Source organism: Dryobates pubescens, chromosome 1 (genome assembly GCF_014839835.1).
Source record: "Dryobates pubescens isolate bDryPub1 chromosome 1, bDryPub1.pri, whole genome shotgun sequence".
NCBI lineage: Eukaryota > Metazoa > Chordata > Aves > Piciformes > Picidae > Dryobates > Dryobates pubescens.
In genome coordinates, this window is record NC_071612.1 from 12304853 (window position 1) to 12314495 (window position 9643).

Here is a 9643-nt window from a genome sequence, read left to right on the forward strand (position 1 = left end):
TCATCTGTGAAATGGCAAGAGGACTCATACATATGTGCTGAAGATCATTAAGTGGATCTTGCAAAGTACTTCCAGATTGTTGATTGGAAGGCACACAAGAGTGGAAGATTATATTAGTTGTCTAGATTCTGTATTGACGTGGCAGACTGTAATCTCTCTACAGAAGATATTCAGATGTGTTTAAGTGTATCATGATAAGTGACCAGCAGAATCACTATCCAGAAACAAGACAGTTCAGTAGTCAGATGATGCACTCCAGATTTGTTACATGCAGAGATGTTTCTCAGGCTGTTGCACAAAGATGAACTCAGTCTCTCCCTACTGCTGTTTTCCTGTGTGAGGTGTAGTACACTAGTTTTTTTCTTCTCAAGTACATTATGAAGTGCACTGCTGAAACCACTGTGGTTTTTGAAGCCTGTCTGGACCATTCACCTCACACCTGAGCTTAATTTGCAGGAAAATATTACTGCCAAACCTGCATGACCATTACCAGACAGTAAAACCAAGGGCACTGTGACTTCTCTAAGCAAAAGCAGTAAAGCTTCCGTTGTGACTATAACATTGTGACTATGTCTTATAATCTCCCTTTGCACCTTTAGGTCTCCTCCATGAAACAACACCAACAATATTTATTCTTTCCTATCTAAATCATTTCAAGATTGGAAATCAATGAAGAAGGTTATAACTAAACTAAGTATCTGATTACTAAGCAACTGTTACTGTTCTTGTCAGAGGAATTTATCGGAGCAATTGTACATTTACTTTAAAAGAAAGCTTTCTTGATGTTTTTAATAACACACCAGAGTTTTCATACCTTTTCCCCCTGTTGAATAGTGAAGCCTGGCCACTCACTTCCACTTCCTGTTTCTCAATGGTTTAATTTCTGGAGCCTTTGTCTTGATACAATTAGAGAGCTTACCCCCAGCAACAAAAGTTACATTAAACTTAGGGGAGAGACATATTCAAAAGCCATCCAATTATCTAGGGCTTCTTACATGGAGCAGAATGACAGACCATTCAGTTCATATCATTCTAAAGTGGGAAAACAGGATGGATAAATCAGATTCTACAAATGTGTGCTTCCCTACATCTATTTTGTTGGGTTCTACTTCAGATCTTGGCATCTGCAATGTAGAATGAGGCCATGTTAATCCTATTTTGTGCAACCCTCAAAAGAAATTTGTTGAAAGAGTTCCATAAATTGTCATTGATATGTAACTTCTTTATTTTCACACCACAAAAGCTTTGGGAATGGGCTACCTTTCTTAATTTTTATGCACAGTATCTCTCTGAGCACATACTCTCATTTTCAGCCAGTCTTCAGGTGTTTGACACTATACTTAGTCCAAACGTCAGTTATTGCTTACCTCTCCTCTCGTGCAGGGCATTGCATCTGAATACCTGGAAGTGCACATGGAACCCTCTTCAATGAGATCATCCTGAAGTCCAAAAGTTTCTGTACAGTTGACAGAGAAATACTTGTAGGGCCTCCAGCTCTGACCATAATCCTGGGATCTTTCCAAAACCATTGCAGCTGGGCGAGGTGACTTAAAGACAGCAATTACATGGGTCAGGTAGAATTCTGTTTCAAAGTCCAGTCTGATTTCTTCCCTGTGTACACCCTGAGCAGACTGCCACCAGGAGACAGGGTTTGCAAAGAAATCATCTGTCATGTCAGCAGGGAGATGGGAGTTGTCAGGCTGGTTGGCATTGCATTTGGTGCAGTGAGGCTGCCCACAGCCATGAGAAACCTGATGGAGGAGATTCTGGTCTGGGTAGAAGCAGTACAGTTCTGTACTGTTCTGGCCACATGTGGTGAGAGTGACTGGCGTCCTCCCTGTTGCCAGGTTTCCCACTGGAGGGTTGCAAGAACGGCCATTGCAGCGAAAGACTTGCAGCCTCATGGGATCTGAAAGACAGTCAAAAGAAACATAACCAAGTAGAATTTCTCAAATAGTTCTCAGGCTGTAACATAGGCAACCATGCAAATGTTTGGAGTCCTCATCTGGGGACTGATGCTGAAGATAACTCCTTCTAAGGAAAGCTACTTTATCTTTTTACACCAAGTTTGAAGGGAGGTTCTCAGTAGATCTAGTCCTTGGTTTTGATGCCTGTCTCAGAAACTGAGGCCTTAGAAAACTCATGCTTAAGGTGCTTCCATTTGATTTCTGTTGAAAATGCAGTTGTGTTGCTCCATCAGGTTGTATGTTTAACCATAGAAATCCTGTGTTTTCTTACTTTCTCTGTACCTATTCAGTAAATTTATTTGTATTGTTATCAGACAGCAAAGTCACTGTAGATACATGAAGAAAAAAGATGATACCCCCCCCCCCCAACAATCTACAAACACTGATTGCACATATAAACACAAAAGGAAAGCATGTAGTTCTACAGTTCAAGAGCTATGCATTATTGGCATCATTCTGAGGGATGTGAGTTACTACTGCTCCTACTGAGCTAGCTAGAATTGTTGATACTCAGCAGAGCTAAAGATCAAGTCTCTCTTGTCTGAATACCTTGACATGGAGGTGGGTGACTATAGTCTGTTTGCCAAGTTTGCAAGAGTTCTGGCAACTTCAATGTATATATTAAGAAAAAGTAGGGATAAGGACAAAATCTTGATATTGTTTGGAAATCTTTTTAAAGGACAATCCCAAAACCTTCTTAAAACTGCTTTGCTAATAGCATGCACTGTCCTCTTCGCAATACAGCAGTCTAGAAGGAGTTAAAGACTGACCTTGAAAGGTCATAAATCTAATCTAAGAGGTCACGAGTCAGATGACTTGATGTAAGTCCTACAGGAAATGACCCTTAAGATGACCGTAAAACCTGGGTAATCTAGGAACAGTTCAAAGGTCAGCTATTAGGTCAAGATTGTAGGTCCAATCTTAAAATTCACCCTTACCTCAGGCAAAAATTAGACTTAAAATCAAATTAGGTCAAAGAAAATACTTTCTAATTCAGCCTCACAAAAAATACTCAGGTTGTAAATGCAGTTTGATGAAACGGATGTCCCTATTACCAAAAGGAATATTTAGGGTGAAGAAATGTGTCCAGAGTGCACAGGTTTGCTTCTTGAGTTGATTCTGTCCTTAGCTCCTTTGTGATATTTCTGCACAGGCCAGAAGAGAAAGGTCAGAGATGGACACTGTTTTAGAAAACACCTCATGCATTCTACTTCCCATGATTAAGACACAAAATGAAGTTGCTGTATGTCCACTGATCCCATTGTGTGAATCCCATGCTGTGTGCCATTTTAGCTGACATTCAGCATACAGTAGTCTTAAACTTGAGATAGCAGGGAAGCAGATAATCCAAAACTGCTCTTGACTCCTCTTAGAAACAGGTGGAAGCCACCTTCCAATGAACCCAGGCTTAATGTGTGTTTGCCTTGCAGACAATGTAAGCAGCAGCCTCCAGAAAAAGAAAGAAACAAACAAAAAACAACAACAAAACACAGTAGGTTTCCTCCTGGTGGAGACTGCCTTCCACTACTGACCTGAATGGGCTGGCTAAGACTTTTTTTAGTATCCTATTGAAGTTCTAGGAGACTGGGAGAGCTTAGTGAGCAACAGTGCCTGAAATACATATTCATCTAGTAATCCCCAGACCTAAGAAATGAAAGATGCCTCTCCTCAGTTCCACCACCGCTCCCTGTGCCACCGCAGAGATGAATTTTCATGAGGGAAGAAACTGCAGAAGTCAGCTAGAACGGAAAGAAGATGAGGATGTTTGGCTCTACCAGTTCTGTTCTTTACTCCTCAGCATCCACTGAGCAAGTGATTTTTAGCACCACTGGAGATCCTCCATCAAGCCCTCACACCTGACTGTTTGATGACCATTTTGATGTATTTTCTTTCTGTTTATGAACTTCTTATTCCATCTGAGCCTGGTACAGTTGCAGGGGAAACACCAGGAGCTTTGGAGATTTTATCTGAGAGGTTCTGTGAAATTTCTTGGAGCCTTTTTGTCCTCAGAAAGGACTTGGGTTCCCACAAAAAATGTGTAGAGCTTCCTCTTTTTAATAGAGACATTCCAAAATTTTGTCTGCTCTGGAGGGTGAATTTCACTGAGCCAGGCAGAATTCTTCAAATAAAGATAAATCCAACCTTGCAGGTCAGCAAACATATAAGCTACAACTTCACGCCTCAGGAACATCTTTGCAAATGGCATTTAGATTTAGGTTCATGGTCAAACTGTTTGGTAAAGACTACTGGAAATAGGAAAAGCACAGCAGTTTCTGTGTTTTGAGTAGATTGCATATGAACTGATTTTGCTCACTGCTGCATAAAGGTGTCATCTTTGCCTCCAGACAGTTTAAGTGGGACTGGTCTTCCAAGTGAGCCTTGAATAAGCATTACCTCTAAGAGTCACATTACTTAGTTTTGATGAAGAATTGGTGCCTGTTTCCAAAGCTGTTGGATTATGGATACATATACCATGTAATTAAAAGATTAAGTCCATCTCTATTTGCAGAATCACACCACTGAAGCTTTCATAGAGGAAATGAGATAGAGCTCTCAACTTAAGGATTTATAGAGGGGAAGCTTTGCAGACAAGCATGTGAGAAAGTAAAAAAAGGAAATGCTTTTCAAGGGGAGTAGCTGTGGTTTATATTTCCCATAAATGGGCTATTAGGCTTGTATTGAATTTTTCAGCTGTTTTTATCTGAACCTGGAAAAGGAAGAAAAATCTGGATGTTCTCCTGAAAAACAGTCTCAAGGTTTATCTGCAGCAACATCAATAAACAGTTTTTGTCCAAACTGATGTGCCATTAGGAAAATTAGCAGAATGGAGTTTGAGAGAAGAGGGATTGGAAAGCAAATCTGCAGTCGATTAAAAGCTTTGCATTTAAAGAAATCAATTGGCAGAACATTGCTGGGCCACAAGGACAGCGCAACCTGTCCACCACTCACTGATTCTGTGGAAACAACAGGAAACATTGGATCTGGACAGTGATGGGGGGCTGCTGCAGAAGAGAAACAGCAGCCAGGCGAACCAACAACTTAGCCCGACTGCCAGGAGGACTCACTGAATAATTCATAAGGGAACTAAACAGTTTGATTGTGCATGGGCATTGCATGTTATTATGAAGCTGATTAGCTTTTATTCCATGGAGGATGGCTTGACTCCATAAATGGTATGATTAATTTATTTGTTTGTTTTCTGGTCCCTCAGAGCTGTGCCACAAAGTGGCAGGTCAATGGCACATGCCTGGCACATGTTCTAACAATGGTGTTATCCAATGATTAGGGAATCATACAGTGCAAGGGAAGTCATACTACTGATGTTCCTGAGACACTATTTCAAACAGAGGTCTCTTATTTCAGAGACTTGTAATGCAATAGGACATTGTAGACTAGGTTCAGTTTTGGGTTTAGTTGGGGCTTTTTCCTCTCCCCATTGCATACCCAACAGAAAAAAAGGTCATATGGCAACTGAGGCAAAGCTTGCTTATGTGACTGGAAAGATGCCTAATATTTTCAGAGTGATTTGAATTGGAATGTTTATTTCATTTCCACATGCAAATTTATGATTTTGCATGTTCAAGTCTACTACAGACACAGAAAAGAGAATTTTACTGTTACGAGCAACATGTTAACACTAGAGCCTTTGAGCATCTCCTGCTATGTTTTCGATGGAGCAGTTTCAGCAGGTTCACCCTAACTTCTTTCTTAATAACCAAAACCTCTTGAATGTTCTTCTAAAGCTAACCACCCCAAGGACATGAGTTGCTCAAGCTTTTATTAATCAGACCTGGAACTTTACCCCTTAATGCTGTTTACAACAGAAGTACTATGCACACCTTGGTTTGTCTGGGGCCAACATGAAGGAAGTTTCACAAGTCTTTATCCGTTTATGAGTAGCCTGATATATTTCTGCACTAAAGTAGCCTTTGATAACTGTAGCTAGTGAGTCAACCTTCATAAATACCCTGAGGTGAAGTTCTGAATATGCTATGAAACCACTCTGCCTCCATGCCCTGAAGTATGGACAGAAGGAACTCGCCCAAGTCTAGGTTCTCTTCCCTTGTGGCCAGTTGCAGTCTGTCTGGCCACATCCCTTGTGGAGGAGAGGTGGGCTCCAACAGCTACAGCTTCATTTGCTGATGATGAGCTGAGTAACCCCAGACAAGAGAAAACTAAACCCTGCTGATAGTCTGGCTTTGCAATTAATTTTAAGCTGGGTACTAGAAATGGACATTTTTGACCATACCACGCCCCCTTTTGGAGGGCTGCCCTCAGGAGGTGAGGTGGCCCAGGTTCTGCTTCCTGGGATGCTGATCCTCTGGAGAGGTTCAGGGCTGGCTGGGGCTGAATCAAGAGCCCAAGCTGTTGTCAGTCCTGTTAGCTCTTCCAAAATGCATGACTCTACTTGAGGGGAATAATGCCTCCACCTGCATAAAAGTAGATGAAAGATTACCCAAGTGTCACATCTCACAGTTTAAAGTCCAGGTGACTTCTCCAGCCTAACCACTAAGGGTTTTCACCCTTGGCATTGGAATTAAAGATCTAAGGACCCTGTCTTGACAAGCCTGATTGTCTTCTTTGCACAGAAATGGCAGAAGGTCAGTATTGTACTCCCCACAAATTTTATACTCCATGTACTCCTCACACAACTGCCCCCTCAGTTTGTTTCACTTCTGACCAGGAGGGACTAACTATAGGGCTGAAAAGAGAGTTTACTGTACAGGCTAATAAAATATATCAAAGCCATCCTTCACTGTACACCTTTCAGCTCAGGAAAAGGCTGGGAGTTTCAAATAGCTTTACACAGATTGATAAACACTGTGTGAGCTAACATTAGTCTGAGCAGTGCTGACCCTACCTGTAACAGGACCTATAAAGATTCAAAGGTATTTCAAGATTGTCATAGTGCTTCTAAGAAGAAAAATAAATTCTTTCTATCTATCTATCTATCTATCTATCTATCTATCTATCTATCTATCTATCTCTATATCTCTCTCTATATATAAACAGGTAATATTATTCTTTCACAGGCTAATTATTTGTGCAATGTTTTGACAAACCAATGTATATTTATTTAAACTGACATTGAATTTTTAGCATCATTGCCTTCAATATCCAATTATCACTCTGTCCTACATTGTTATTCTGAGTGTCTTTAGCTCCACACAGAACACACTCCCCCCACCTCAAGCCTCAAATTCGCTCTCCAGGTAGCCAGCTAGGGGATGCATCTCCTTAAAAAAATCCCAACAAAACCCAAACATTTTTACTTTGGGAACTGGACATACAGCAAATTTAGGCTAGTTTGTCATGGGCTGCTTTCCACAACATTATCAACAACTTTACAAGACATCTCTCTAACTTTTCTGTGTTGTGCATCAACATAAGTGTTCTAAAGGGAGAGTCCTAGCCTGGGAAGCTAGCAAATGCCCAAGAGAAGACACTAAGAGGACTAAGGTACCTTCTCTTCCCTCCACTCATTCCCTGTGATAGCTAGACTTTCCCCCAAATGATCCAGCAAATTATATGACAGGATTGTAAATTTCTGAGCTACCTTCAGAAAATCTCTCTTGCAGCATTGGAAATCTGATGTCTGTGTTATCAAAAGGTTCTAGCTGGGCAATAATCTGAGCTGGAGCCACCTGATCTGACCTTGACTTTATTGTGAGTTTTCAGGGTAGCTGAACACTTCAACCACTTTTAAATGACTGCAGGAAGAATGTTGTTCCTGTTCCAATACTCTGGGCACACAGATGATATTTAAACCACTGATATGTTTTCCTGTACAGAAATATCCCAAGCCAGTATCTCGAAAGAAAAGTCATCAAGGATGTATTGTTGGTTTATCAGTTTTATCAGTAATTACTTTTGTTTTTTCTGAACTGATCTTTCCAATTCATCCCCTTTAACCTTGAAGATGTACTAAGCCACAGCAGGAAGAAAAGAAATCTAGCGCTTCCTTTCCTGTTAGGAATTTATCTCCATCATAATCCAGGTATATTTAAGACCCTATGTAAATCCCATTGCAGCTATATCATTCCTCTGTATGCTTATCTGACCACATTCATATACACACACGACTAATCAGCTTCTCTTTCTCTCCTAATCTATTTTTTTTCTTTAATGCTAACTGAATTTTGTTCACTGCATGTTAACTATTGAGTTAGGGAATACTCTGAATGAACAGGCTGCCTTGGATAAATAGTAATGTCTAAATGCTGCCTCTGACTTCTAATGATGCAATATGAACTTAACAGAGATTAATTCTAATTTCTACATTGATGCTGTCCAAGGATGCTGTCATTTCACTTGTGTCCTGATTAGGAGGGCAGTGTTTCATTCTCAAAACAATTATCCAGCAGATTTCCATCCATCTACCTCTTTCTTCCTCCCTTCATTTTCTTTTGTTCACAAAAATAATACACTTCTTTCTTTTAAGGATGTATGAAACTGTGCATCCTATTATAAGTCTTTGGGAGGAGGCTGAGCTACAAAGAGTGTGTTGCAGGGAATAAGATGCATTTGTATACATTGACAAACTCAGATTCCTTATAAAATAAATTCCAATCTAAAATAAAGAGGCTGACATTCTATTTTTCTTTTTAACAAACTGATCTGATTTCAGTTCCCTTTTCCCTTGCTAAACTTAGGATTAATTGTTTCACAATGGCAATATTAATGTATCTTGCTTACCTGCTTCCCCGTGGCCAGAAATAAGGTATTCCAAGAGCACAATCAGCATGATGCCTTTATGCTGCATGGCTGTCAGTAAAATATCTGTCCTCAGTGAAGCAAAAAAGAGCTGCAGTAATCTACAGGTTTGGTGCTGGCATGGCTTTTCTGTATTTTCTTTCTTTCTGCTCACCTTCCTCACAGTGGAGGGGTCAAGGCTGCCGTCTCATTCTTCTTCTCCAGAGGTGTTGGTTTTTTTTTTTTTTTCTTTTCAGGGCTCAGATGCCTTCTGGGTGTCACCCGTCCATTGCTTCCAATAAATAAATAAATAACAAGGATTTTCTGTGTCTTTACCCCTTTCCATGCAGCGGGCCGGGGACATTCACATCCCTGATGTAGTCCCGGGAACGCACCATCGAGGGCTGGTGCGAGGCGGAGAGCTCTGTCCTGGCCGGTCCTTCGCGGTTGTTCGGATGCTATTTCGAAACTTTCATTGCTGCTCCCTGCTTTTGGTGGAGCTTCGTTTTGGCTTTGCCTGGCTTGCCCCTGGCAACCTTCCCTGTCCACCCCCCACCCCCCCACCCCCGCCCCTCCTAGCCCCTCCCGCAGCCTGCTGCTAACTGGGGTGGCGATGGGGTCCGGGCAGCGGGAGCCCTGCTTTGTTAGGAGGGTTACCTCAGGACCTCCTTTCCATTTGCTCCTTGCAGCAGAGGGTCATAAGAAGAGCAGAGTTGGCTCTTCTCCCTGAGCGATGATGAGAAGCAAGTGCTTTCTTGGCTCTTCTCTCTTTTTATTTTGATTTGTTTTATTTTCTTACGTTTCCCTCCTCCCTCCGCTGTCACGGAAGCCTCTTCTCCCCCACCTCCGAGGGACTGGCTTCACACAGCGAGCGCCGGGGGACAAGAGTGAAAAACAAACCCAACGCCAGCCCGCCGGTGCCCGTGCCTGGGCAGTCCCCTCCCGCCGTCCCCGCTGCTGGATGTGGGGCTGCGGCTGACGGG

General features: G+C 41.8%; 1 protein-coding gene across 2 annotated transcripts in view; it reads right to left on the minus strand.

Moving 5' to 3' along the window:
- The window catches only part of LOC104308086 (netrin-4), a 48702-nt gene extending 39792 nt beyond the window's left edge, over positions 1-8910 (minus strand). The window contains exons 1-2 of one of the 2 annotated variants that reach the window (XM_054161512.1): positions 8836-8910; positions 1368-1909 (exon numbers count right to left, since the gene is read on the minus strand). In XM_054161512.1, the coding sequence (XP_054017487.1) occupies positions 1368-1904 (537 nt within the window). In that variant the 5' untranslated portion in view covers positions 1905-1909; positions 8836-8910. Of the gene's footprint in view, positions 1-1367; positions 1910-8663 lie in introns of both variants that reach the window. The other variant, XM_054161507.1, reaches the window with a different exon arrangement.
- Positions 8911-9643: the final 733 nt, after the last annotated feature.